At 42.0% G+C, this 27,773-nt stretch overlaps 4 protein-coding genes across 5 annotated transcripts; all 4 read right to left on the reverse strand.

The window, feature by feature from the left end:
- Nucleotides 1-84: 84 nt before the first annotated feature.
- Nucleotides 85-12,490, reverse strand: LOC143338862 (5-hydroxytryptamine receptor 3A-like). Its single transcript, XM_076759700.1, has 9 exons — nt 12,308-12,490; nt 11,959-12,003; nt 11,732-11,841; nt 11,017-11,200; nt 10,743-10,889; nt 9,494-9,704; nt 9,195-9,383; nt 9,026-9,111; nt 85-1,140 (listed from the first exon to the last, which is right to left on the reverse strand). Exons 1-9 carry the CDS (start codon nt 12,488-12,490, stop codon nt 1,045-1,047), a joined length of 1,251 nt encoding a protein of 416 aa, XP_076615815.1. The 3' UTR covers nt 85-1,044.
- On the reverse strand, nt 1,140-6,714 carry lrrc59 (leucine rich repeat containing 59). Of its 2 annotated transcripts, none has more exons than XM_076759697.1 (8): nt 6,565-6,714; nt 6,308-6,417; nt 6,073-6,132; nt 4,893-5,051; nt 4,012-4,116; nt 3,860-3,932; nt 2,888-3,079; nt 1,140-2,316 (listed from the first exon to the last, which is right to left on the reverse strand). In XM_076759697.1, the coding sequence occupies exons 2-8, from the start codon at nt 6,407-6,409 to the stop codon at nt 2,033-2,035; spliced, it is 975 nt and encodes a 324-aa protein (XP_076615812.1). In that variant the 5' UTR covers nt 6,410-6,417; nt 6,565-6,714; the 3' UTR covers nt 1,140-2,032. The 2 variants fall into 2 exon arrangements, with proteins under 2 accessions (XP_076615812.1, XP_076615813.1); XM_076759698.1 differs by having other exon boundaries at nt 1,140-2,313; nt 6,565-6,695.
- A 2,959-nt stretch (nt 12,491-15,449) lies between the features above and the next one.
- On the reverse strand, nt 15,450-20,080 carry LOC143339271 (5-hydroxytryptamine receptor 3A-like). The gene is made up of 10 exons (XM_076760440.1): nt 20,017-20,080; nt 18,961-19,139; nt 18,407-18,451; nt 18,155-18,264; nt 17,740-17,909; nt 17,441-17,601; nt 17,026-17,233; nt 16,338-16,496; nt 16,038-16,109; nt 15,450-15,688 (listed from the first exon to the last, which is right to left on the reverse strand). Exons 1-10 carry the CDS (start codon nt 20,078-20,080, stop codon nt 15,450-15,452), a joined length of 1,407 nt encoding a protein of 468 aa, XP_076616555.1.
- A 2,540-nt stretch (nt 20,081-22,620) lies between these two features.
- LOC143339272 (5-hydroxytryptamine receptor 3A-like) lies at nt 22,621-27,709 on the reverse strand. Its single transcript, XM_076760441.1, has 9 exons — nt 27,673-27,709; nt 25,972-26,135; nt 25,715-25,759; nt 25,452-25,561; nt 24,931-25,097; nt 24,613-24,773; nt 23,952-24,162; nt 23,684-23,839; nt 22,621-22,646 (listed from the first exon to the last, which is right to left on the reverse strand). The coding sequence occupies exons 1-9, from the start codon at nt 27,707-27,709 to the stop codon at nt 22,621-22,623; spliced, it is 1,077 nt and encodes a 358-aa protein (XP_076616556.1).
- Between the last annotated feature and the right edge of the window lie 64 nt (nt 27,710-27,773).

Genomic DNA, 27,773 nt, shown 5'->3' on the forward strand with positions numbered 1-27,773 from the left:
CACAGGTGAGTAAGTCACATCTCGTTTGTTGAGTCCAAACAAAAACCAAAGTGTAAAAACAGCCTTTAGCGGGCTAGGCTAGCTGTTTCCCAACTTTATGCTAAGCTAACCAGCTGCTGGCGGTAGCTTCACATTTAAAGGACAGATATGAGAGTGGTGTCCATCATTTCAGTACAACCATTCTACTTCATAGTGCTGCTTGTTGAACTTCAGTATTTGTTTTTCTCAAACATCGGGACAGTTTACAGTGGACGCCTGTTCAGATATTTTGTTGTTTTCTTACTGTTTAATCATTTAATATTCCTTTGTTTGAATAACATTTTCCCCACTTTTAAGCTGTAACTCATTCTTCTGTGTTAAGACGAAATTAAAGCTGTAGTACTGAAAAAGCATCGTGGTCATTCATCCATTTTGAGCGCCAAATCTTTCAGCTTCTGTTCCATAAACACGACGTTCAGACGTTTCTTGCAGTGCATAGCCATTTATTGATGCTGACGACGTTTGAGCATGGACGAAGCCGCACAACAACCACAGCAGCAAAGGCAGCTTTTTGCATGAAGACGCCCCAACGAATGAGAATATGTTGCCTTTCAAAAGTCACCAGTTGAACTGAAAAAAAAAAAAAAAAAAATTATTTCTATAGTTCACTTTACATATGATCGCAGGAAGAAAGGCATTTCAGAGTTTGGACCGCGAGTTCAGTGTCAACATTTGGTCCTGATTCAGCAGATTTAAGGATTGTGATGTTAACACCTGTAACCACTTCAAAAAGGATCATACCACTGTTTGTACAAGTAATACCCCTTTAACACCCAAACATGTATTTATATTACAGCTAACCTTTCTGCAAACTCTGCTGCTTCCTACTCTTCACTGCTTTCCATGTTGTCTGTGCAGAATGACTTTAAAACATTAAAGTGCAGACTTTAGTTGAAATGTGTGCACTGCATTTTTTCATGACAGTGATTTCACTCTAACGCGACACTGCACATTTACTGTTTGCCGTTACACATCTTCAGTTTCAACAGTCTGCGGGTGACTTTTCTAGACTGCACAGAAATTAATGGAAAGCAGTGAGCGTAGCAGGTGAAATGCATCCAAAGGTCCAAAACAAAACAGCATGATTTGTAAAAAGGATATCTGTGATGTAGACAGGATGTCTAAGAAAGGGTTAACACAGGCCAAACTATTGGTATGGTCCTTTTAATACAGGTTGTGCAGTGGAAATTAGAGCCAGACTGATGCTGCATGTTTGAGGCCCATACAGATATCAGCATTTCAGGCTTAAAAAAAAAGTATATTTGTAAATCAATTAACATTTTGTCCATTTTGGTGGATGACAACACTGTTTCTAAATGCCCTCAAACATACCTTTGACATTTCTGCTGATAGCCTGATATCCTTCTGTATGAGATAAAAATCCTCTCATGCATTAGCTGGGCTCTAGTTTGCCTGCCAGGCGGTGTGAGATTTAGCTGGATCGACTGATGTTAGACTACAAAGAGGCCACAGACGAGCGAGTTGTACATTCACTCTGCCTTCACTGCACATGCTCACACTGGCTGATGCACGACTCTGACTGGCAGTTAGCATGTGACCCGACGCTCCCGTGCAGCACAGACAGGGCCACCTGACATTTCACCCAGCACCTCTCAAACTCGACCCACGCGCCGTGCGACGCGCCCGAACACAAAGCAGCTGTGGGCTCTGTGCACAGAGCAAAACATGGCGGACGGGGAGGCGTTTGAGACGATGCTTTACTTTTTTAAAAAAAAACAGGCTGTAGTACAAAGAGGGTACAAGAGTGACAACAATTCCATAGGAATTTAAGATGATTTTAACACATCTGTCCACCTTTCGTCCATCTGTACAGACTTCACCTCCCAGCACCTCCAACAGGGTGAGGGGATGCAGGGTCGCCCATTTTCAATGAGATTCATGATTTCTTAATATTAAAAAACAAAAAATCCAGGACATGCAGGTGGGAGTGGGGAACCTGCAGCTCTGGGAGCCGATGGAGGCAGACGCTACTTTAGTTCTTAGACGCTTGCGTGGATTCGAGAAACTCCTTCGCCGCGGACGACAGGTTCTGCACCAGCTGTCTGACCACGCCCTCCTGCTCCCTGGCCCAGGATAGGCCGTCGTCCACCGCGACGTTGACCGGCACACACACGGCTTCCTTCTGCAGGTCGGTCAGGCGGCAGGCGGCGGCGACTCCGGCCAATCCCAGCAGCAGCAGGACGAGGAGCTTGAACATCAGGCCAATGAGAGAACGTCGAGGTTTAGGCGCCGATTCCACGACGACCTTTTTATCTGCTGAGATGAAGCAAAAGGAAATGACATCAGAGCGACTCCTAAAACACTGAAAACAAACTTTTAAAGAACTAAACCTTGGTTTTTTACTTTGTACACTACATATAATCAGCTACACTAATCAAGTACAGAAAAAAGGTCCTGAGATGAAAGAAAAACATCAGTTTTTCAGTATCAGTTATTTCAGTAATAACTTGCATACATCAGTCATCACCTCTGTTTACTGTTTCATTTCACAATGACAGTGTTGACTGGACTGAGACATAATTGTTCTATTTATGTGTTTTTTCTTTTTCTCTTATTTATTTTAAGTGTTTGCTTTATTTTGGTGGAGGTTTTTGTACAGACTTTTAGTTTCCTTCCTTCCCTGCACAAATGCTTAATTAATTCAATGGTGACTAATAATAATAATAATAATAATAATCATAATAATAATAATGTCTTTTAATGTAATAAAGCTACTAAATGTTGACTGTGATGGATTGTCTTTCTAAACTCAGCAGGTTTTCAGTGTATTGTATCAGTGGAAGTTTAACTTGTGTGAACTATCCCTTTAAGAGGCCTTTCGTCCCACCTGCTGTCTGTCCGTTCTTTTTCTTCTTCTCCTCGCTCTTCTTCTTCTGTTGTTCCCGTGCAGCCACGGCCGCCATCTGAGCGTTGTACTCTTTCCTCCTCTTCTCCTTCTCCTCCGCCTTCTCCCGCTTGCGAGCCTCCTTCTCTCTGGCCTCCCGCTCCCTCTGTTTTGCCTCCTTCTTCCTCTCGAGCTCTGATTGAGGGATGAAGAAGAACATGTTGGAGGAGATGCAGGCTGAACTGGACAGAGGTATATTTGATAACATTTTGGCAGTTTGGCACCATTAAATTTAGGCTGAATGAATACCAACATAAAGAAAACATAATCAGATGTCAGCGTGTCTGTGACGGCGCTCCCTGCAGAGACAGGATCACAGACGCTGGGACAGTGTTTTATGTCTCAAGCTTCACAGTGACTGAATAAAACCTGCCTCTGTCTGTCTGCAGGACACTGGCAGACCAGGATTGGACTACATCCAGGTGCCCAATGTGTAGTCTCCAAGCTGAACTGCAGCATACATTTACTCAAATACTGCACATAAGACCAATTCTGAGATATTTTACTTTAGTATTTCTACTTCACTACACTTCAGTACTGATTACTTTGAAAGAATTTTGAATGTAGTTTCACATTGATTTACTGGTACTTCTACTTCAGTAGAGGAGCTGGGCATTACTGACTGGCACTGTATTACACACTTTGATCCATAGGGCAAGTATGATGTGATACCTGAGTTTCAGCTTTGCTTTGATTTAAATCAGGGTAAAAAAGCAAGACTCTGAGCAGACATTCGATTCCAGCTTTCGCTCAGTGACAGCCTTCTACACTCTGTGCCACACACACATTTTGGTCAGCACTGTACCAAACAGTACTAAGGTTTGATATCCAGCCCATTGATCAACATGCAGTGGATCAATAATCCCTAACAGAAATGATTCTGAAGCTCAAATAAAAAGATGTCCTGACACCCACCTTTCTCCCTCATGAGCCGTTTCTCTCGTGCACGATCGACCTCATCCTGCATCGCCCTCATGTGCTGCAGAACCTGGAAGAAAATGACCTTCAGCTGTCGACACTGTAGACTGCGTTATTGATCTGCTGTCACTCATTCTTCTCTCTCTCACCTTGGACGCACACTGTTTGCACTGCTTCTCATCCAGACAGTCTCCTGCTGCCTTGGCCAGGCCGGCCTCCAGCGGGTTATCCTTCAGATCCAACCACTTCAGACTCTGAGAGCAAAGACACAAAGACTGAGTTAAAAAAAATGCTGTCAGAGATCAAAACAGGGCCGGCGAGGCCACCTCACACATCAGATAAGAAAGGATATGATGTTTAACTACACTGAGTCGGCGCTGATGTCAATTTCTTACAACTCACATGCAGAGTACTCAAATATATCTGTGAAGGCTGGCACGAGTACAAAAACATGAAACTGAAGCTGCTGCCAGTTAGCTTAGCTGAGCATAAAGACTGTAAACTGTCAGCCAAGCTCTACAGATGTTCCAAAAAACCTCTAAAGCTCACAAATTAACAGTTTTTTTTTTTCATAAAGAATGATGAACGATGAGATATAATGTATTGATTAGTGAGCTTTATAGGTGCTGGTCGGCTGATGTTTCACCTTCGGACAGACCCGGGCTGTTTCCCAGGCTTCCATCTTTATGCTAAGTTAAGCTAAGCTAAGCTACCTGGCTGCTGGTTTAAGAGTGGCAACAATCTCCTCATCTAACTCTCAGCAAGAAAGAAAGAGCACTGAGATGTCAATCAGTTTCTTTAACAAAACAACAGGCTCTCATGCACTTCAGGAGACAGCAGACAACCACAGTTTCACCAGCAGGTAACAGGTGACAGTCCAGGGTTTAACACTGCAGCAAGACCCAGCACCAAATAGACAACAGGCATCATCAGTCTTGACATTACACACATTGACGCTGCAGCTATATGTGAGTAGAAGAAGAAAAGACAAACGTAACATGAGCAAACAGAGCTCGTGTCTGGCACCAACCCTGAGCTGCGAGAAGCTGACAGGCAGGACGTTCAGCTTGTTGTTGTACAGGTCCAGATGTTGAAGGTTGGTCAGGTTCCCCAGGTCATCTGGCAGAGCGGTCAGCTGGTTTTTACTCAGATCCACCTTCACCAGGTGGGTCAGGTTGCAGAACTCTGGCTGCATGAAAGAAGCCGAGCCAAAGAAAAAACAACTTAAGTCTCAGCGTTCTTAGTTTGTGAGTGAAACTGAAAACTTTGGAAAATCTACAGGTAAAGTTTAAGGTCAGCAGGCCGAGTGTCAGAGCTAAGACCCGTACGAATACAGAATATTTCACCCTAAGTCACTTTTATTTATACAACACACTCCATGATCAGACTCTTGATTCACATAAAGAAAACCTCACAAAGGAACCCTTTAACAGGGGAAAGTAAGAGAAACATCAGAGGAGCAGCAGAGGACGGGTCTCTCTTCAAAGATGCACAAAATGACCTTAAATTCAATTAATCTTTACTTCATTTAAGCTAAATCCCCTCGATTTAGTGTTTTAAATGGAGAGTCTTTAACAACATGTGCATTTTTGACCAAATTCCTCAAAATGGAAAACACGAGGAGGACCAAAGCTTCGACTTAAAACAGCCTCTGTCTCAACATCTTATTTTCCACTGTGCAGGAACATTAAGAGGTTTACAGGCTTTGCCATGAAGCAACAGGAAGTAGCTGCATACCTTTATTTGGAAAACCGATTACAATTTAAAGATTTTAAAAAATCCCTTACTTACTGTTGCCATTTATCTATTGTTTGTTTAAAAAATGTGATATAAAGTCTTACGTCTTTAGGTTATGAAATTTAAATGATGAAATTATCTTTTGATTGAAATATCTAGCACATTGAAGGCAGTTTGAGGTCTGGGGGGTCCCATGTCAATATGAGGGGCTATGAAAGACCTTGAAAAGACAAGAACTGGCGTCAGATTTCTTTTCCTGATGTTATCTGTACACTTTTGCCTCTTCAGGCCTCGAAAAGTCCTTAAAACTAATCACTCAGAGGTAAACCTCTCCATGGCTGAACTGCTCACATCCACACTGAGGCCAAAGTGAGCGTTGAGGGGTCACACTGCTTCATTTTAAGGGGCCAAGGGAACATAGATGTCAGCGGTGAAATGGTGTGTTTCAGTGCAGAGTGACTGCTTGTACTTACAGGCAGGGAGGTGATGTTGTTGCAAGACAAGTCCAGAACAGTTGCTTTGGTGAATGAAGCCTGTGAATGACAGCATGGCTCAGTTCGGTATCAGCTCTAAATGTACAGTTAATAAGCATTTTCACAAAGAAACCAACCGCAGTCTTATGCCCACAGTCACAGTACGTTCATATAAAGTACATTTAATGTCCTGAAGGTTTCATTTCCACACACACACAGACGGTGAGTAACTTACCAGCTCTCTGACGGGCACCTCGGTGAGGTTACACAGGCTCAGGTCCATTTCATTACCGCTGATTTTATCCTTCAGGTTCAACACTTTGCTGTTTTTACTCATTCTGGAGTCTGAGAGGAAACACACTGCGGAGTCAATGTTGACATAAAGCACAGGAGCGCATTCTGAAGCAGTTTTAACAGTTTGAAATCACAGAGTTTGGACTAGCAGAGACCAGGAAACCCCTCTAACGTTCACGTTTTCCTCGAACCGCTCACCTGTTAGGGAAGCTGCGACAAAACTGTGTTCAAGTGTGACAAACGAAGGAATGAAAATAAGCGGTCCAACTTCTAAATGTGAGGAAAGTTAGTGGAAAAGCTGTGAGACGGTGATAAGTCTGTGTTTCTGGCAGCACTGACTGCCTCAATGAAAATCCACGTCACTGATTGAACGACAGCGCGGTGACGTCGGAGCGAACAGCGCCACCTGCAGCACGGGAGGGCACAGCGCACGGAAAGGGTACTGCAATTACAATGCCTGTAACAGAGCTGCTTGTGAACGCAGCTCAGGTTGAATGAGGCCAGGATGGCCGACACTCCTCCAGCGCTACTTCTCCAGCACTCTCCATGTTTTGCCCATCATCAGTGTCAACACATACTTTAATTGTGCGTTGGTCTGTTCTGTCCATATGACACCTTTTGTATGTGTGTCTGTCTTGGAAGATGGATCCCTCCACTGTTGCTCTTCTTCAGATTTCTTCCACATTGTTTCTCCATTAAAGGTTTTATTGGAGGTGTTCTTCGTTGTTTGAATTGAGGTTTTAAGAATCGCAGCTGTCGTATGCTGTGCTATGCTGTGCTGATCGTACAGCCTGTGAGGCAAATTTATGATTTGTTAACACTGGGTTAAAACACTTTGGTCGCTTTTTGTTTGTGCAGGTCCATGGACGCCTTTGAGGAGCCACAGAGAGCACTGTATAATCTCATTCTCTGTGATTCATCACTTCAAAACCATAAAAGCGATACGAGCATTCTGGCTCAGCTGCATATCCTCCACTGAGGATTTATTTAATGTGGCTCTAATCAGTATTGATATATTAATAATGGATCTTGAGACCTCTTATGAAAGTGGTCGTTCTTAGTGATGAACCCACAGAGAACCGACTCCGCAGCTCTCCTCAGGAACACTTTAGGTTCTGGTTCACTCTCTCACACACATGAATATACAAACTGAGAGAAAAGGTTTTGTTCTTATTGTTTATTTCTGCATTAGAAAGACTGGTACATCTCTTCAGAGCCAGTTTAGAAAACAGATATCTGGTTATTTGATTGTAAATACATAAAACAGAGTGATGCAGATACGAGTTGTGAACACCACAGAAAGCCAACATGATGCAACTGAATACATAAAAAAAATACATTTTATATCTTCTGTATAACATAGATGTGTTGTTAAAGGGACACTGGACCAATTTCACACATCAAAATCAATTCACTTCTCACAGGAAGTGGTCCCAAGTGGTCCCCTACGCAGCCTGTTACAACAGCTGTACACTGACTTCTGTGGCTCTGGAGGAGTCAGAGAACATTAGTCAAGTGGCATCATCAGACTTGGACACTGCAAATTCTTGATAGAAAGCCTGAAGGGGGGTTGATGCATACTATGAAAAAAGAATAAAAGTCAGAAAATCTCGGCCTCTGCTGTATTAATTTTGATAAATCCTTTTTTAGCCATGTTTGCGCCTTTGCACAAGGGATGGCAAGTATGATATGAATGTGCTTGTACTTGATTGCATGCTTCATTTTTTAAATATTTCATATCTAAAATTTTTAATTGAATATGTTTGAATATGTTTTTGGGTGTATCATAAGGTTTGCCCATATCAGAATCTGCTGTATTGTAATATTGCATAGTAAATATATTTTCACGTAGGACAACGTGTAATTGTGCTAACACCTGCATGCTTCATGTTTTCAAAATGTCTGTATTGGTGGATTATGCTTGAATGTGTCCTTCTCCAGTTTTTAAACTGCATGCTCTTCTTTGTTTTTGCTTGGATGGATTTATGAAGCCCTTTTAACACCTTTCCAGGGACTACAGCTGAAAAATTGCGTCTTGGCTGATTCTGGCATTTTTACCATGCATTTTATTGATTTCTACTGTCCCTTCCTATATAAACTAAATTAATCTACAATACAACATGTGAACCACTATGTGAAACATGCCAACTCCATCACACAGTATGTTTCATCCTTTAGTGCTGTCATTAGTCTTCTCTTCTCCAACTCATAAACAGAGAGCTTAGGAACAGACTGGCACCTACGATATACACAGTGAAGAAGACTTTGTTGATTATTTGAGCCACTCTGGTCCAATAGCCAGGCTCTCTTTCTTTCTTAGAAGCAGGTGTTTTTGCCGCATCCCTCGGTTCATCTGAGGGCTTTCCAGAAGCGTTGGGCCCCTCTGTCAGTTGGCTGCTGCTACCCTGAAAAAGTGGTTCAATACAATGTGGTTAAAGTAAGATTTAATGAAAAAATCCAGATTTTGGTGTCACTGAACCATCCACAACTTTTTTCTTGAACCAATCATCTCCAACACAGTAATTATCAGTCATTCTAACGTCCACCATGCCCGCTCAGTTGTGATGCTGATGATGATGATAAGGTGTGGATGCGTTTTCTACCTCCTGCTGTGCATGGAAGGAGCAGATAATTTGAGTTATTTTAAAATAATCCTTACCTCTCTGGCCACTGGCAGCAGTTCAGATGATGTTTCACCAGATGACACATCACAGGGACAGGGGCAGTGAATCTGTTTATTAATGTCTGTAAAGAGGCATTAGACAAAACATATCTTTTGAGATCATAATATATATACAAATATCTGTATTTGTTGTCATGAATCTCACCTCTAAACCAGTTATGGATGCTGACTTTGTCTTGTTTGTCCCCACAGTCCCCACAGTCCTCACTCAGGCTGTGGTTTTCGTCTTCCTTGTTGTCTTGGGATGCAGAGTCTTTCTCGATCAGATACATCACCAAAATCGTCTCCAGGAGGCTCAGCAACATCAGACCAAAAATCCCAACACAGTAGAGCGCTAAAGGGGGGTGGCAGCTTCATTAATACGGACAAATAACCACACTTTGAGTCACTATGTACTGCTCCTGCTTGCATTAAGAGCACAAAGACAAGACTGAGCTTCTTTACCTACAAGTGGAATCCGATCTGAGGATGCCGGCAGAATTTCATTCAGAATAAGCTGCATCACAGTGACAGCAAGCAGCACTGTGACCTTGAAGCTAAGCTTTTCGCCACCAGTGTCTGAGATCAGGAAGGAGGCCAAGTCCAGACTGAGGAACAATAGGATGGGCAGCATGAAGTTGACAACGTAGAGGACGGACCGCCTCTTCATGATGATCTGTGAAATGATGTTCAAGGGTCAAGTGGTTGACTATGACGTTTAACAAAGGCTAACTGCAAGTGTTAGAGGTACGTAGGGTGCAACTCATGTTGCAACAAGAAGGTAATCCCTACCTTCCCTACCTGGACACACCTACAGTGGTGATGACAGAGGAAGCAAAAGGGATTTTACAAGCCACCATTCATCCATTCGCTCACCCATTCACACACCGGTGGCAAGGTGCCACCTGCTCATTATGAGCAAAAAGCATTCACACCCTAATGACACAGCGTCGGAAGCAATTTGGGGTTCAGCATCTTGCCCGAGGATGCTTTAAGATGTCGACTGCAGGGGCCAGGGATTAAATGGACAACCACTCTACTTCCTGAACCACAGCCGCCCACACTCTCCAACCAGTAGATGCAATTAAATCAGCATTAAAAAAAAAAACATTAATGTCATTGGTGAAAGCACCACCCTGAGAATTGCCTCTCTAAGTTGGCGAGGGGTTTGCATACCTCCATGACCCTGAGAGTTTGGTTGTCAGGGGTAATAACTCCTATAGGGTCACCTGAGGGAAACAGTAGCAGATGAGGAGTCTGACTAAGAGCACTTCAAACACCTTTGAGAATCAGTGACTTTGAGATGGACCGACCTCACCTGGAACAGGACACGTATGAAGATGTCCTGCTCCAGGTGCCAGTCCTGTCGGGGGAGCTGAGTCTAAAGGTGTGACATGGGGCAGCTGCCTTGTGAGCCCAAAACCTGGATGAAGGGTGCTGTGCTACAACCCTCTGTGGCTCTAGAGATGTGGAACATCACTACTCTGCTGAAAAGGGAGCTGGAGTTGGTGGAGGTGGTGGTGGAGTGGTACCAGTGTGAAATGGTTGGTACAACCCTCAAACCCCTGACTGTTGTCGAGTTTATCGTCACAGAATAGGGCCCCTCATGGAAGTACTTCACTAAATAACTTTTTCTTACTTAAAACACACAGAGGATGTTTACTTTCTACTTCTTCGTGTCTCCGGAAATATGTCTGTATCCAGAGATACTTACAGTGCAAACCATCATGCTCTGAAGGATGCCAAAGTTGTTGACCGTTGTGGTGGAAACTATCATGTCATCGAACAGCCACTCAGACTGGGTCTGCATCATGGATCGAGACCACGCGGCGGTCCTTGAAGAGTTACTGAACTGAACAAACTGTATTTCATTCACTGTGGTGGGAGATAAAAATAAAAGTGTGAGGTTTCCTGGCGGGTTAACAAAAAGAAATGTAGAATTCATGAAAGAACACATAAGGTACTTATAGGAACTTTTAAAACACAACAGGTAGGTGCTCACTGGAGTGTACGACAGACTTGAACGACAGGTTGCAGCTCTGAACGTCAAAGGGAAATTTGTAAACTTGCATCCGACAGGTGCTGATCACCACCATGTCATTCCTAAGTAAGATTTTACTGCTGCTGTAAGCGATGAGATAAAGAGCCTTAGCGGCCTTATCCTTCTCTGTCCTGTGGGAGAACACACACACATACACACACGTGCTTTAATTTCACATAATGCATAATCTATTATACTATATAACACAACACTGAAAGCATGCAGTTAACTACAACGCAGATGTATAACTGCAATATCTCTGGCCAAAAGATGGCTGGTGACATTTGTTGCGAGTCAAAACGGACAAAGCCTTGATGTCTCAACATCTGCTTGTTCCCACGTTATGTTACACGATGGACTGCATTTGTAAAGCGCTTCTGTCCAAAGGGCTTCACAACTGCCTTTCCACCCATTCAACCATTCACTCACACACTGATGGCAAGGCAGCAGGAGCAATTTGGGGTTCAGGGTCTGGCTCAAGCAAGGCCGGGATTGAATAGCCAACCCTTGAGTCAGAGGAGGACCGACTCTGATATTCTGTGCTTACAAAATAATTACAATTACTATGATTTGTTGACTGTTTAACATGTTTAAAGTGCCATGTTTTTAAAACTGAATTTGGTTTTGAACTGTGTGTTGCATGTACATTCATTAAAACTTACATCTCTTCAATTGTAAGATCTGGGTTCCACAATGCATCAGTAGGAAGAGTAATGTTTTGAATACCACAGAATTGATCCGGATCCCAAGAAATGTAAAAATCACTCCAAAACTGCAGAGGAAAGGAAGGAGAAAAATGCATTTAAACAATAGAAATTTCAGTGTGCAAGAAGAGTGAGTGGTTGAGATTCTTTGAATCAAAAATCTTTCTTCCTCAGAGAAAACTCACCATATCGATCCAAACATATGAAACAAATTTCTGTTCCTTCTCTTTCTACGGACAGAGAAATGTGTGTGAAAATCTTTCCAAATTAACACGTCACGAGTTTGCTAAAATCAGGGTTCATATGCACACCAGGTGATGACTAAACAAACAGCACTTCAGTTCACATCTAAAGCTGAAAGGTCCCACAGAGCACAGTGCAAATAGTATTAATAATGCTTAAATGGCCACATGGGGGCGCTGTAAACACCAAAAACCAATCATTTACTCCCAAGTTTCCATCAGGGGAAACAGACAAACACAGAGATGAAAAAGAAACAACATTTTTAATCTATGATTATAAACAACCACTTACCACATCTAGAATGGCGTAGATGAGTACGTCCAGGATTACCTCCGTGTGATTATCGTAGTGAGTAACAGGCCGAGTCATGGAGAACAGTTTATTATCTTTTATCTTCAAGTGCTTTAAAAGATCCCGATAACTGCAATTACCGTTGGAGATCTCCCCGTCTGCAGCAAGAACATCAAGACACATTATCTACCAGAGCGTTTACTCTCAAAAGGAAAGAAATGGGGAAATGTAATGCAGATTATTATGCTCTTAATTTTGCCTCTAAATTAGAATTTCAGAGCACTTACATTTGAGTTAAACTCCCTCAGCTACTCGTATCTCATAGTTAAAATAATTGCATGTGTCCACTGCTTCTGAATTCATCCTAATTATCTAAATGTTGGAATGCCAAACTGAGATGTTGAACACAGTAGATATTGGCTGTTAGCATCGTCACTGTAAGCACGTTAACAACATTAACAGGCTCTTTGTCTTACTTTTTAACATTAATAATATATCACAGTAATTCATATCAATCCATCTCAGAAACATCTGCAGTAACATGCAGTGATTGTGGTCCCACAAAGGGTGTTGGCAGGCGTGTGGATTAGCTCCGCTTGAGACTCAGCTGCTATATAATCAGCAAAATGCATATTAATAAAATCATGACCAGCAGTACTCAGAGCTGCATCTGAAAACCTGATTTAGCTGCAGCAATTTAGAAAGCTGTTAGCACAAGTTATCTCTGAATTACGTATTTTCTTGACAAATGTGATCACATTAAATTCATGTCAGATTGAGAGGATTCACCAAAGGAAAGTAAGTCATGAAGACATATTCCCTCCTGAGACTGTTTCAACAGAAACATCCTTCATGAAGGCAGGATTTACTGCAGGACCCTTCATATCAGACTACATTAGTTTTAGTGAGGTGTACCTAATAAACTGGCAGCTGAGTGTATATAAACTAATAAGACAATAATCAAAACTAATTTCTCACTCAATCTCCGTTGGTATGTAGCCATGCAGAGAGTTTTTAGTTAATTTGTCCAGTTTTTGAGATATCTGTCCTCCTCTCTCCAAAAACAATAGAGGTGCTTACAGCATGAAGCATAACATCTGAAAAATAAAGTAACACCTATTTTCAGAAACTGTGTCCTCGAAAGCTTACCTGTGAGGTCAGGAGAGACCTGTCCTGTGAGGACGAGCAGAAGGAGGAAGCCAGCGAGCACCATGAGTGCAGGACCGGTGAGAATCCAAAGTCTGTGAGAGGTCTGTGCAGCAGATGTCCGTCCCTGTCAACTCTGCGCTGTCTTGAAATGTTAGCTCACACTTCTCCTCACACTGAAGAGGGCTGAGCAAACTGAAGGACCAGCCCTCGGTTTTTAACACTCCGCGTGGATGCGTCACATTTTCAGGTTGATTGACTGTGCACACGTACGTCTGTATGTCCTTCCCATTCTCGTGATTATGATTTGGCAGAAACATTTGCTTTAACTCAAGGATGAACTGATTCGCATTCGGTGCTCAAAGGTTACTGTGACCTCACAAAGCACATTTTGGGGCATAAATCCTGAATGAGTCCTGAAAAGTTGTTAATTCTGACTAAATATCACACAAATGTCTCAGAGGATAAAATCATGAAGTGATGGCATTTTATATCCAAAAGGTCTGAAGTTAACTTCGCTGTGCCATCAAAAACTCTTTTCTGGCCGTTATTCCACTCCATAACTCCAGAGCAGAAGGACAGACTGTGACCATGTTTCCACCACAAGCTGATTGGTTCAGCTGATATTGATCTTCAGGTGATTGTCGTTGCACCATGTGATGAAGCTCTCCATCAGTCCTCTAGAAAAACAGTCTCTGAGTGACAACAGCATGTTTCTACCTGGACATCATTCACTGGAATCACACATGTCACTGTAGTGATAACTTCTATTTCACCAGAACTCACAGTTAATACCTTTTATTAAATACCTTCAAAGTCTTCACTACAAATATGAATCTGGACAGACGTGGATGTAAACTGTAACTTGGTTGGTTGATGGAGGAATACGACCACAAAGCAGTAACTCTAGTTTTTTTCATGTGGTGGAGGAGGTTAATCTTAGTACTCCAAGGTGCACTTCAGCAGTTGCAAGAGAGTTCATGGAAAGATTTAAGGGCTGTGCAGTTATTTTCGACAAAATAAATTATAATTTGGTAAAGAATTAAAGGAGGCAATGCCGTTCAGGCGCATATCATGTACTGTTACTGCAAAGTACCTGGTTTGATTCCATTACCATCCCCCCATTACCTGTCAAGGGTCTGGTAATTTGTAATCTGAAAAGTAACGAGTGTAACTACTGCAGTATTTGTCTCTGAGATGAGGTGGAGTAGAAGTATAAAACTGAATCAAATGGAAATACTCAAGTAAAGTACAAGTATCTTGAATCTGTACTTCAGTACTACTTGACCAAATGAACTTAGTTACACTGCACCACAGAACTGTGGAAACTGAACCATACGTACACTCAGCGGCCACTTTAATAGGTACACCTGTACAATCTAATGCACTTTAGTACGACAGCTCAGCTCTAAATTCTACATCTATGAAGTTTACAACAGCAGACGTTCATCACATTTTACTTTGAGAGACAGAGAGGGAGAGCATGTATGATACAAGTTCGCACTTTAATGCTTTATTTAATATATTTTCATTATGCATCTGGTGGATTCATCGTGCATATTACATGTCAAAGGCACATTAATCTATTAGTTGATGGCATAACAGTAGAATCTAGTAACACAATCCCACTACTGTCAAATGCTGAGTATGTGTTAGATATTTATCAGTGTGTAGAACATGCAAACAACAGGACTGAAGGACTACATATATCTGAGCAGGTGTGACGGTGCAGCAGAGGTCATCAAGGACCATCGTTAAGGAATTTTTAGGTTTTCTGCAGGCAAGTTCATTGGTAACAGGTGATAGTATCGTGATTGGGAAAGCCTGGAAAGGCTCAGTCATTCACAAGCGAGGATGGAGCGAGGTTCACCGCTTTGTGAACACATGATTGGATAAAGGAGACGACTACATTGAAACTGTTCTCTGTAAACAGTTTGTTTGCAAATGACTGCATTCTGTTTTAAATTTACACAAAGTCCTGTGTAGTCCAAAGCTCTCAAGCATAACTCCAACTCAAAATCATACAGAGTAAAAACACACTGGCAGCTGTGATGTAGAAAATGAAGAAACACTTGTTGATTGTTTTAGCCATTTTGGTCCAGTAGCCAGGCTTTGCTTCTTCCTTCTTGCTGTTGAGGATCAGAGTCAGCATCTTCACCACATCCCTCAGGTCATCGGGGTGCTTTTCAGAGGAGTGGGACTCCTCCGTCAGCTGGCTGCTGCTACCCTGCAGAGGTGGTTTTAAAGTTGTGGTTAATGATGTTTATGAATCAAACAACATTTCCAGCTGCTAACAGTTAGTGTACAGTATATTCAGAGTTATGAGATTAAACACCCTGGAAGCAACTTCTGTGTTGCAACTTGGGTTTGGATGCTTTCGATTTAACCTGCATGTTTTTGAATTTGCTTGTGTTCATAAACTGGTGAATGTGTTTGTTAAATTGCATTTTTTTTGTGTGCGTTATCCAAAAAAATGAGGATATTTGACATGTCTTTGTCTGTTGAGTGACAGTAGAAATTTCCGTGAGAGCATTCAAGGGCTTTTTTGTCATTTAGGTTGAACAAACTGTTTAAATGTTAATCCCAACCTGCAGCGGTTCAGCCGGGGTTTCATCAGCAGACACATCACAGATGCACACAGGCCATTTCTTCTTACCTGGAAGGACATATTAGACACAAAAGATGGTTATATCATATTCAAAATTACATAATAAACGGTTAGACTGCAAAATAACTGTATAGCCAAACCTAACTCATCATACTTGTTTGGTTATTTTGGTGAAAGCAGAGCAAAACTACTGTAATCAGTGATCAGCTAAGCTTACATTCAGCTGGTGCCACAGACTGCAGGTCTGCCTTTAGCATTTCTTACAGTCAATCTCACCTTCTTTACAGATGACTTTGCCCTGTTTCTTACAGCCCTCACTGTCTCCTTCTGCCTCGTTGTCTTGGGATGCAGAGTCCTTCTCGATCAGATAAATCACGAAAATCGTCTCCAGGAGGCTCAGCATCATCAAAGCAAAAATCCCAACACAGTAGACCGCTAAAGGGAGAAGGCAGCATCATTTTCATTTTCATTTATGACCAAATACATGCAAAACTAATGACATTCCCATCACTCTCAGTTGTACCTTTTGTTTAGTGCTAATTAGCAAATGATGAATGTGGTAAACCCTCTTGAAATGTGCGTGTTTCTACCGTTATTGTAAGCATGTTCCTTCTCAGGGCTTCCAAAGGCAGCTGGACTTGCTTGTGGCTCTAGAAGACATTTTGCTTATCATCCAAGAGGCTCATTCAGCTCCAACTGACTGGTGGGGAGGTTCCAGGCATTTATCCTCTTGCAGGATCATTAATGTGAGCCATTAGGGTCATTTGAGGTCAGTTTAGGTTATTGTCCTCTAGAACCACAAGCAAGTCCAGTTGCTTTTGGAAGCACTTAGAAGTACCAGGACCTAGATGAATGAGAATCTTCATAGACATGTTAGCACGCTGACATTAGCACTTAGCTCACAGCATCAGTCAGTCTCAGTACAGCCCCACCTAGCGTGGCTGGAGACTCATAACCTCCTTACCTATAAGTGGGATCTTGTTTGAAGAGGAAGGCAATATTTCATTCAGAATAAGCTGCATCACGGTGACAGCAAGCAGCACGGTGACTTTAAAGCCGATCTTCCCCTCAGTGTCTGAGATCAAGAAGGAGGCCAAGTCCAGAAAGAAGAAGAACAGGACAGGAAGCAGGAAGTTGACGACGTAGAGGGCAGACCTCCTCTTCATGGAGATCTGTGAAATGATATTTAAGTGCCAGACTGGAAAAGTAAAAGTCAACATTTCACTCAAAGGAAACATTTTGAGTTACAACAGAAACATGGATAGGCCTGTACCATAGAAACAGCTGCACCTGAGCTGTGAGTAAGAACATAATGTGTGCATTCATTGTTTAGGAAGTGAGAACCAGAGAGCTGCATGTCTGCATCCTGTAATACTTACAGTGAAAACCATCATGTCTTGATCGAGGCCAAACATGTTGGCAGTCCTGTTGGTGACCGTCATGCCGATGAACAGCCACTCGTACTGGGTCAACATCACCTCGCGAGACCAGCGTGTGGCCTCTGCAGAGCTGGTAGTGTGTATGAGATTCACTTCCTGTGCTGATGTGGGAGATAAAAAGAAACTGTGAGATTTCTACACAGGTCCATGAAGAAAGAAAGTCTGGTATGTTTTCAACGGTGTGTGTTCAGGTGAAAAAAATCACCCAGACATAGGAACACCACAGGCGGCAGGCTCACCAGAATGTACAATAGTCCTGAACGACATGTTGCAGCTCTGAGTGTCAAAGGGGAATTTGTGAACATGCATCCTGCAGGTGCTCATCAGCACCTGGTCATTCCGGACGAGGACGTAACCATCACTCATGATGATGAGATGAGGACTTGGAGGGGCTTTGTCCTTTTCTATCCTGTATGAGAACACACAGAGACTCTAAGACACAAATGCACAAATAATACACAGTGACAGAAAACTCAAACTCAAACAGTTTTGACTGATTTGTGTTGGTTCCAGCTCTGCTAGATTGTAAAATAATTTGGAAATGTTGCACTGTAAATATGATTATTGTTATCATTATTTACTTCAGCTTTTGTTTATACGACTCCCCATAACACCAATTAATATAATTACGCACGAACACACATATACACTTACATTTCTTCAATAGTTATATCTGGCTTCCACAAAATGTCAGTAGGAATCGAAATAATTTCAATACCACAAAAGTGTTGTGGATCCCAATGAATGTATTCATTCCGCCAGCTCTACAGAGAAAAAACAAGGGGAACATCAGGAGCAATGATCAGAAAATAATGGATTCAAACACTAAGATGCAAACTGAAGGAAAGACATTCGAGTTTCCAAACAGATTTGAGGAGTGAGGACCGATTCAAGTGAAGAACTGACCGTGAAAACCCAAACGTAAGAGATGAATGTCTGGTCAATCTCTCTCTATAAACAAGAAAAAAATACGTGTGAAAATCTACATGAAAATACAGCCGACCCATCACACGGCAAAGCTTCATCAAACTCCACCTAACTCAAACACATTTTGAACAACTTTCAGATGAAGGAACAAACAGCATTATGTCAAATAAGAATAACAACCAACAGCCAATGGACATAATCATAGACATTATATGACCAGATTTGTAGGTCTTATGGTAGAAAAAAACACTGATGAAGAAATCTGTACACACAAAACAGCTAAAGCAAAAACAAAGATTAGAGCATGGATTATCAGAAAAGCTTAAACAAACAAGATATTAGGTGTTGATCACTGATTACTCCTCTTTGAGTTTGCTAAAAACTGCTCCGTTCAGCTGTTTTAGGCAAATAAGAAACTGTATGTGTGACAGGGATCTCACTAATACAGTATGTGGTTGTCGTCGACAAAGAGTAACACATTAATGGAACCTAAAATGGAAATGAACACAAATGTGAAAGCTTTGACCACTTACCACATCCAGGATGGCATACAGCAGCACTTCCAAGAAAACTTTAGTGGTCTGTTTATGGTCTTTAACAGGCCGGGTCATGAAGAACAGCTCGTTGTTTTTGGTCAAGTTCAGGTAGTTTAAAACGTCCTGATAACTGCACACTTTCTGAGGAGTCTTCCCTGAGGACGGTCCACCCTCATCTAAAAACATCATGACACATTTACTTTGAGAGAGATGATCAGAAAAAGTCAGTTATCTTGAACAGAAAGAAATATGTTGATTTCCATGCTGAAAATGATAACTACAGAGGCCTTGTTGTGTGTTTCTCTAGTTACCCAGTGCTTCTGAATTTAACTTTTTAATTAGTCTTTCAGTATAAGTCCACCAGCTCAGAAGTATCTGCAATCACATCCGACATTAGCAGGCTCTTTGTCTTGCTTTTCAACATTAATAATATATTACAGTAATTCATATCAATCCATCTCAGAAACATCTGCAGTAACATGCAGTGATTGTTTCCTTGAGACTCAGCTGCTATATAATCAGCAAAATGCATATTAATAAAATCATGACCAGCAGTACTCAAGCTGCATCTGAAAACCTGATTTAGCTGCAGCAATTTAGAAAGCTGTTAGCACAAGTTATCTCTGAATTACGTATTTTCTTGACAAATGTGGTCACATTAAATTCATGTCAGATCGAGAGGATTCACCGAAGTAAGTCATGAAGACATATTCCCTCCTGAGACTGTTTCAACAGAAATGGAACATCACATCCTTCATGAAGGCAGGATTTACTGCAGGACCCTTCATATCAGACTACATTAGTTTTAGTGAGGTGTACCTAATAAACTGGCAGCTGAGTGTATACAAACTAACAAGACAATAATCCAAACTAATTTCTCACTCAATCTCCGTTGGTATGTAGCCATGCAGAGAGTTTTTAGTTAATTTGTCCAGTTTTTGAGATATCTGTCCTCCTCTCTCCAAAAACAATAGAGGTGCTTACAGCATGAAGCATAACATCTAAAAAATAAAGTAACACCTATTTTGAGAAACTGTGTCCTCGAAAGCTTACCTGTGAGGACAGGAGAGACCTGTCCTGTGAGGACGAGCAGAAGGAGGAAGCCAGCGAGCACCATGAGTGCAGGACTGGTGAGAATCCAAAGTCTGTGAGAGGTCTGTGCAGCAGATAGAACTACAGAGGCCTTGTTGTATGTTTCTCTAGTTACCCAGTGCTTTTGAATTTAACTTTTTAATTAGTCTTTCAGTATAAGTCCACCAGCTCAGAAGTATCCAATGCTCGTGGTCACAGACAGATGTTGGCAGGCACAGGAGGTACCAGCTAAACGATGCTACAGTCATCTGAGTCTATGTCCCTCTGCGTCACTCACAGAATTGGAGAATTACATTTAAAAAAGAAATTCAACACCAAACCTATTTTCAGAAACTGTGTCCGTGTTACTCTTGTTTCGCCACAGACGTCACCCTGAGCAGTTTTCACTGAGGCAGCTTCCTTGGTAGAAATGAATTCCAGTGAAAGCTGCTCACAGCGAGGTCTGTGGATCATCCAGAGCAACGAGGACACTGCGAGGAAACCTTACCTGTGAGGACAGTGGAAACCTTACCTGTGACGTTAGGGGAAAACGCGGAATCCATATCTGTGTAGTTAGGAGAGACCTGACCTGTGAGGAGGAGCAGGAAGAGGAAGCTAGCGAGCATCATGAGTGCAGAGCTACTGAGAATCCAAAGCCTGGCAGAGGTCTGTGTATCCCTGTCCTATAAATATCGCCTCACACTTATCCTCAGACTGGAAGAGGGCAGGGCAAACTGAAAGGCCAGTCCTTTGTCGGAGGCAGGAAACACCAGGGCTCACTGATATCTTCCACCCTGTGGGAAGCTTGATTTTGCGCTCGCACAAAATGCAATCTACTTCTCGCTTCTGCTGTCAGGAGCATTAAGTGATTGGATAAATTATTAATTGGAGCTATGGCTGTGGGGGCAAAGTGCCAACCTTGAGCCATAACGCCTCTGGTTCAAGTCGGGCTAAAGACCCTTGCTGCAACCCTCATTTCCTGTCATCTCTCTACTGGTGCTGTATGATAACGGCATAAAATCAGTTGGTCTGAAGGACTTGTAGTTGCCTTCTCTTGTTTTTATTTGACGGTCTGCAGAACCAGAACAAAGATGCCAAAGTTACATATATGGAAAAAAGAGGATATATTTCTATAGGTGTCTCGGGATGCCTGAGATGATTCATTTCACATGTTCCACTTAAAAAAACACCACAGAAATGGATGGATAGGTTTCAGGGTCATGGAATGGCCACATTATAAAAGATGACTTGATATCTCTCAGTGTTTTCGACAGCGTTTTGTTATAGAAAGTGTACTCCAAAAAGTCAGAAGATGAACTATAAAGTTGCTTTTCTAACATGAACAGAATCAGTTTAGGTGTGTTTCACACACATCCATCCTCTATTCATCCTGAACAGTGTCTTAGACCTATTTGTCACCTTATTGCCAGGTTATTTCCACATTAAGCTTGCAGTGTGTTGCAGTATTTGCTGTAATAGTCTCATTCTCTCGTTAAGAAACAGATAAGCCTGTGGGATAAACCTCATCTCATACTGATATATGGATGAAATGAGGACACGTCAGTAGAACAGCTCTTTGTTATATTTAGGATTAATTTTAATTGCCTCTTTCTCTCCTTTTCTCCATTAATTCAGGTTTTTCTTTGTCTCTGATCTGTATAATCCACATCTGTTCAAGCAGGCTGCTGGCTGCACAACACACATACAGAGACAGGAGAGGAAGAACAATGTTTGTCTTCACTGTTTATTTCAGCAGAGCAAAGTCTACGTACGGTAATGTAGTCCACATGCGGATGTAGAAACAACACATTTTCACATCTTCAGAAAGAGAACATGTACTTACTGTACTAAAAGAGCAAATAAAAACACAAAAGCAGGTGATATTAATCTTTAAACAGCTACACTTACATTTTTAGAATATTATAATTACTGTAATTAAGCATTCAACTCATTGAACATTGTGCATATATATCAAAGGCGTATATTACTGTAACTTTTGTGAGACAACCAGACTGGTATTATATGCTAATACAGAATATATGGGTTGTGTGTAGCAGTGTGTAGAACATGCATACAGCACTACTGAAGGACTACATAGATCTAAATAGCAAGTAACAATAAATAGTAGTATTATTATCAGTTGGACTTAAAGCAGGGTTTAGAGATTTCTCAGGCCTGTCAAAGGTCATGTGTTCAGATCACAGACTCTGGAGGGTCCAGCACAAGGAGGAAGTCAGGCCACGTCGTATAAAGAGCAAGAAAGTTTGCATATGGAGGAAGGTGGGGTGGATGGATCGGCCGACCACACACAGGACTTTCACCCAGGAGACTGCTGTTTGTGTCTCATGTGGTCTGGTATGAAGAAAGTTCAGTGCGCCAATCACTGGTTCACTACAACAGTCATATATGTCCTTTGGGGAGTCACTGGAAATTCACCAATTCATTCTTTTAGGTATACGGATGTGTTGGTTTAATAAACATGCACAGTCTGACATTGTAATAATTTAACCTGTGGCTCCACAAACACTCAGTGTAAAACCCCCTGCACAAAGCATCCACCTAAAATCATGTTTTTAAACGGTGCCACTACTCGTCCTCTGCGCTGCTCCATACTGAAAAGATAACAATTAAAAACACAGTAGCCACTGTGACATAGGCAATGAAGAAACACTTGTTGATTGTCTTAGCCACTCTGGTCCAGTAGCCAGGCTTCCCTCCTTCTGTCCTGCTGTTGAGAAGCAGAGACAGCGTTTTCTCCATCTCCCTCAGCTCATATGCGACCTTCTCCAAGGCACTGGACTCGTCCATCAGCTGGCTGCTGCTACCCTGCAGAAGTCATTTAGTGGACTTGTAATTAATGAGAATCTGGATCATGTAACCTTAAAGGGTTGGTTCATCCAAATTACAAACATGTCTCACTCACGCCTGCTGTGTCTCCTTTCAATACAATGAAGGTGAACAGACCAGACAAATATGAGTACTTTTCAAAGCAAATCTCTTTTTGGAGACAGAACACCAAAGATTCTAAAGCTCTAATGCAGTTTAAAGTGTTTTTGGATTGCAGAAGTTTTAATGCATTTCTTGAAGCCATTGAAGTCATAGTGATACATTGATAAACTAAGGTTGATCAGTCAGCCATCATGCCTCGCTATTTCCCTGTCCAACCCTTAAAGTGAAACCCAATTCTTACCTCTTTGGTCACCGACAGCAGTTCAGATGGAGTTTCATCAGCGGACATTTTACAGACACAACCACAGTTAGTCCATTTCTGCTTGTCTGAAAGGACATGTTTGACAAAAATGCATCCGGACTGAACAGCAAGTCAATTTGGACCCAGTCCATATGGTCAATATATATTTACTGTCAATATAATATTGTGAGCACTGACTGCCTCCTTGTCGGAGGTCTGAGAGCATTTTCTAGTTAAGTATCGAGTGATCATTATGGATAAACCATGTTTTTTTAGCTGTCTGTTCACACTTATATAGGTTCATAAAATAATGTTAATTTTGTAGGAACTGATGGTGAAGATGTGGATCTCTGAGTGATAAGTTTGAGAGCCACTAGTGTACACCACTGAAACAGTAAAATACGTATAATAACAGCAGAGTTTAGAACCAGAGGTTTGTAGAGTCTATCTTAATCTCACCTCCAAAACATCTATAGAAGTTGACTTTGCTTTGTTTGTCCTCACTGCGGCTTTGCTCTTCATCTGGCTGGTTGTCTTTCTCTATCAGATACATCACTAAAATCGTCTCCAGAAGGCTGAGCATCATCAGGGCAAAAGTCCCAATACAGTAGACCGCTGGAGAGAGAGGGCAGCATCGTTAATGAGGACAAATAACTTCACAGTCAGGGAGTGCTGTTCCTGCACATGAAGTGGCGTCCAATAAAGGCAAGACCAGGAGCTTCTTTACCTATGAGTGGAATCCTGTCTGAGGAGGCCGGCAGAATTTCATTCAGAATAAGCTGCATCACAGTAACAGCAAGCAGCACAGTGACCTTGAAGCCAAGCTTCTCGCCCCCAGTGTCCGAGATCAAGAAAGAGGCCAAGTCCAGAAAGAAGAAGAAGAAGACGGGCAGCAGGAAGTTGACGATGTAGAGGACAGCCCGCCTTCTCATGGAGATCTGTGAAAAAGGGTTAATACACATTCATACTTTGAAAGGAAACCACGCAGCACTGCTGCAAACACAAGGTGATGCAGCACGTTTGCCTGATTCATTTGTTAAAAACCCTTTCTTTAATGTGATCCCTTCCAAACAGCAGACAGGCACGGTAAGCCACAAGCTGGTGATCATAGTGGAGCGTTTAGCAGCTAAAAAGGCAGCACTGTCCCTCAGCAGTTGGTAGAGACCAAAAACAGAGCGAAATGCCGAGTCATCAGGTTGGCCACAACTTCGAAGGAGAAATATTCCTTCTCCACAACTGATAGACAACTATTTGTCTTACTGTGTATCAGTTATCCTACAAGTTTCAGAACCACGTTGTGTTTTTAAACCCAAAGTAGAAGTCTCAAGTACTTACTGGTGACACAAATACAGTTTCCACCTCCACCATCTGCATTGAGAAATACTTACAGTGTAAATGACCATGCTTTGGTCGTAGCCAAAAGTACTGACAGTTGTTTTGGCAACTGTCATGTTGAGGAACAGCCACTCGTACTGGGTCCGCATCACTTCCCGGGACAACTCTGTGATCTTTGAACTGTTGAGGATGACATCAAACTTTATTTCATCCGCTGCGGAAAAAAAAACAAAAGCGATGCTGTGAGGTTTCTCTGCAGGTCAACAAAGAAGGAATGCATGTGATGGTGTCTGCAGGCGTGTGCTCACGAACAATGACCTGATAAAGTGATGACACAAAACATGCACATGTTAGACATGAGGCCTCACCGCAGTGTAAGGCTGATTTCATAGACAGGGTGCAGATCTGAGTGTCGAAGGGGAATTTGTAAACTTGCATCCTGCAGGTGCTGACCACCACCTGATCGTTCCGGGATTCGACAAGACCTTCATTTGTAACACTCAGATAAGGACTCGGGGGGGCCTTATCCTTCTCCGTCCTGCATGAGAACACACACACACACGCACACACACACACAGCAATCCATCAGATAGTGGTTAAGACAGTCACCCGAAACTTAACCTCGTGGTGCAACTCGAGGAAAAGTCAGGGGATCGCCAAAGTCATTAGGACTGATCCTCAAGGGACCAAGTGTTACTGATTCTCCATGTACATAATAATTATACTGTCAAATAATATTATGGCAAATATCACATTTAAAACCTATTAAATAAAAGGTTTTGGCATCCAAATGCTTCAGTTTTGTGTCATTAAAACAGTAACATGATGCTCAGTTGTGGGTATACTGTGCATGTGTTTGTGTGTGAGAGCATGCTCATACATTCAAACTTACATCTCGTCAATACTTAGATCCGGCTTCCATAATGCTTCAGTAGGAAATAACACGTGGTTCAGTCCACAAAAATCTTTGGGATCCCACCAAATGTGGTAATTGCGCCAGCTCTACATGGGGAGATGAGGGAGGTGACCAGGAAGCAAGGAGGAAGAGAAGAGAAAGAATGAAACTATACAATTTAAAGGAAAAAATGTGAGTTTCCATTAAGATGAACAGGTGGGAATGATAACAAAGTGCTGTCTACATCAGAGAGAACTCACCATATAAATCCAAACGTAAAGAACCAAACTCTGGTCGATCTCTCTCTGCAAAGAAATACAAGACAAGTTTGAAAGGAGGGGATGACGCACACCTGTGTAAAGCAAATTTGGGATACAGCTGCATCAAGCTGATAAGACTATAAACCTGGAGTTACACTGTATGTATTTCCTGTTAAGATAGTTCAATGAAACATACCCAGAGGAGACAATCATTAGAAAAAAAGGACAGAAAATGTAAAGCTCAGTTTCAAACTTACCACATCCAGGATGGCATAGATCACCATTTTGAGTTGTATCAATGTGGTGACGTTGTAGTGTTTAACAGGCCGGACCATGGTGTACAGGTCATTGCTTCTGGTCAGGTTCAGGTACTTAAAAAGAGCCTGATAACTGCAGTTACTCTCAGAGTCCTCCTCGTACACTGCAAGAAAGACGCATTCTTTATCAGAGTTTATTCTTAAAAAGTAAAATAAAGAAAGTCTTCCATGCTCTTATTTTTGCTCTGGACATCAGATTTACTGTATGAGCTCTTAGAAAGAAAAGGCAAACATTAGTGTCCGTGAGGAGGCATTCACTGCTTCTGAATCGAGACCTCGAAAAACTCCAGCTCACAAATATCTGCAGCAGTATCCAGGGAATGTGGTCACTGAAAGGCCATTATGAGATGGGCGTTGGCAGGACTGCAGGGTTTTATCTCATTAATCCACTAATGTTTAAAGTTTATTGTTTAAGTTTAAATAGGGCACTTCCTCTCAGCTCCATCTATGACATGTTGCTTAAATCAGCACCAGGAGCACAACTGTCCCCTCAACTCAACCCAGGGCTGGACTGGGATGATAATTAGCTCAGGTGTCTTCACAGGAGCCCAGGACAGTCCTGATGCATTCACAAGAGACCACATTTACTTCACTGACAAACTTTTCCTGTTTACTCTTTATACCAGCAACATATCACTAAGTTAAATTACTGCTTCAAAAAACATCCAAAAGAGTAAATATTCATACACACAGTACAAAGACTGTGTGCTTTTTGCTGTTTGTTTCCTGTATACATACTTTTCTGAGTGCTCTGATTGCTCTTCTGTTGATCATCAAGAAGCACTGATTGCTCTGAGGAATCGGAAGTGCTTCCACCTGACAAAAGAGAGTACGCAGGTCTTCATATTCAACATTATTTCCACACACACACACACACACACACACACACACACACACACACACACATTTCCTTGCAGCCTTTAACTGCACTTTCCTCCAAGACTTTTCTCCTTTTAATGTGCTTCCTCACTCCCCTTTTCTCCTTCTCTACGTAATGGAGGTGAATTGGATTTTGTTGTTTGTTGCACTTTCCTACCTGAGCAGACAAAGTGCTTTACAATTAACTTTGTCATTGCAATTCACCCATTCACGCACGCTCACACACACCGATGGTGACAGAGCTGCCATGCAAGGCGCTGGACTGTCCATCGGAGGGTTACGGTTCAGGGTTCAAACTGCCAACCCAGAGATGAGTGGATGACCGGCTCTGCTCCCTGAGTGACAGCTGCCCCACGTATCACAAAGTTCCATTCACCTCCATTGTTTGGAGCGGCAACAGAAATTTCACCCAAACAGAAACAAGTTATATCTCTATCTCCATGGCTGGATTTCAGGATTTTAAATTTTTGGAAATGACCCATTCACGTTCATGATTTTAGTACACCTCTGAAACCTCTGCCGACAGGACACGTTTCACACTGGAAGCCTACGACTGACTTGCTGCTGGCTTTTGTTAATTAAAGAAAAAAGCAACTTGGAGGATCAGCCAAAGTGACTGATCCTTGCAATGAAATTTTCTGTGACACTGTTAAAAATGAACATTGCTTAATTAAACTAACAAGCGGCAGGAATGATCAGATTTTAGCTAAACTGCAGAATATTCCTCACCTGCATGCATCATACAGAATTGTCTCAGCTTACCTGTGAAGAGGAGCAGAAAGAGGAAACCGGCAAACATCATGACTGTGAGAGGTCTGCACAGTTAATGCTCATCCCTGTCCTGTCGGTGCTGCCTAGAAATG

This window comes from Chaetodon auriga, chromosome 20 (assembly GCF_051107435.1).
Source record: "Chaetodon auriga isolate fChaAug3 chromosome 20, fChaAug3.hap1, whole genome shotgun sequence".
NCBI lineage: Eukaryota > Metazoa > Chordata > Actinopteri > Chaetodontiformes > Chaetodontidae > Chaetodon > Chaetodon auriga.

Excerpts from the sequence above, each read along its gene's own strand:
- LOC143339272 (XM_076760441.1), bottom strand. The coding sequence starts at position 27,709 with ATGTTTGCCGGTTTCCTCTTTCTGCTCCTCTTCACAG. Across the intron at positions 26,136-27,672 it reads CTTTCTGCTCCTCTTCACAG|TGTACGAGGAGGACTCTGAG; the intron begins GTAAGCTGAGAC and ends TCTTTCTTGCAG. Across the intron at positions 24,774-24,930 it reads TATGAAATCAGCCTTACACT|CGGATGAAATAAAGTTTGAT; the intron begins GCGGTGAGGCCT and ends TTTTTTCCGCAG.
- LOC143339271 (XM_076760440.1), bottom strand. The coding sequence starts at position 20,080 with ATGGTGCTCGCTGGCTTCCTCCTTCTGCTCGTCCTCACAGGACAGGTC. Across the intron at positions 18,452-18,960 it reads TGTATGCCATCCTGGATGTG|AGAGAGATTGACCAGACATT; the intron begins GTAAGTGGTCAA and ends TCTTGTTTATAG. Across the intron at positions 16,110-16,337 it reads CAAAGTCATCTGTAAAGAAG|GTAAGAAGAAATGGCCTGTG; the intron begins GTGAGATTGACT and ends ATGTCCTTCCAG.
- lrrc59 (XM_076759697.1), bottom strand. The coding sequence starts at position 6,409 with ATGAGTAAAAACAGCAAAGTGTTGAACCTGAAGGATAAAATCAGCGGT. Across the intron at positions 4,117-4,892 it reads TCAGCTTCTCGCAGCTCAGG|AGTCTGAAGTGGTTGGATCT; the intron begins GTTGGTGCCAGA and ends CTTTGCTCTCAG. Across the intron at positions 2,317-2,887 it reads AAAGAACGGACAGACAGCAG|CAGATAAAAAGGTCGTCGTG; the intron begins GTGGGACGAAAG and ends GCTTCATCTCAG.
- LOC143338862 (XM_076759700.1), bottom strand. The coding sequence starts at position 12,490 with ATGTGTCTTGATGTTCTTGCTGCAGACGGGGAGATCTCCAACGGTAAT. Across the intron at positions 9,384-9,493 it reads AGATCGGATTCCACTTGTAG|CGCTCTACTGTGTTGGGATT; the intron begins GTAAAGAAGCTC and ends ACCCCCCTTTAG. Across the intron at positions 1,141-9,025 it reads TGCTGCCAGTGGCCAGAGAG|ATATCCTTTTTACAAATCAT; the intron begins GTAAGGATTATT and ends TCTACATCACAG.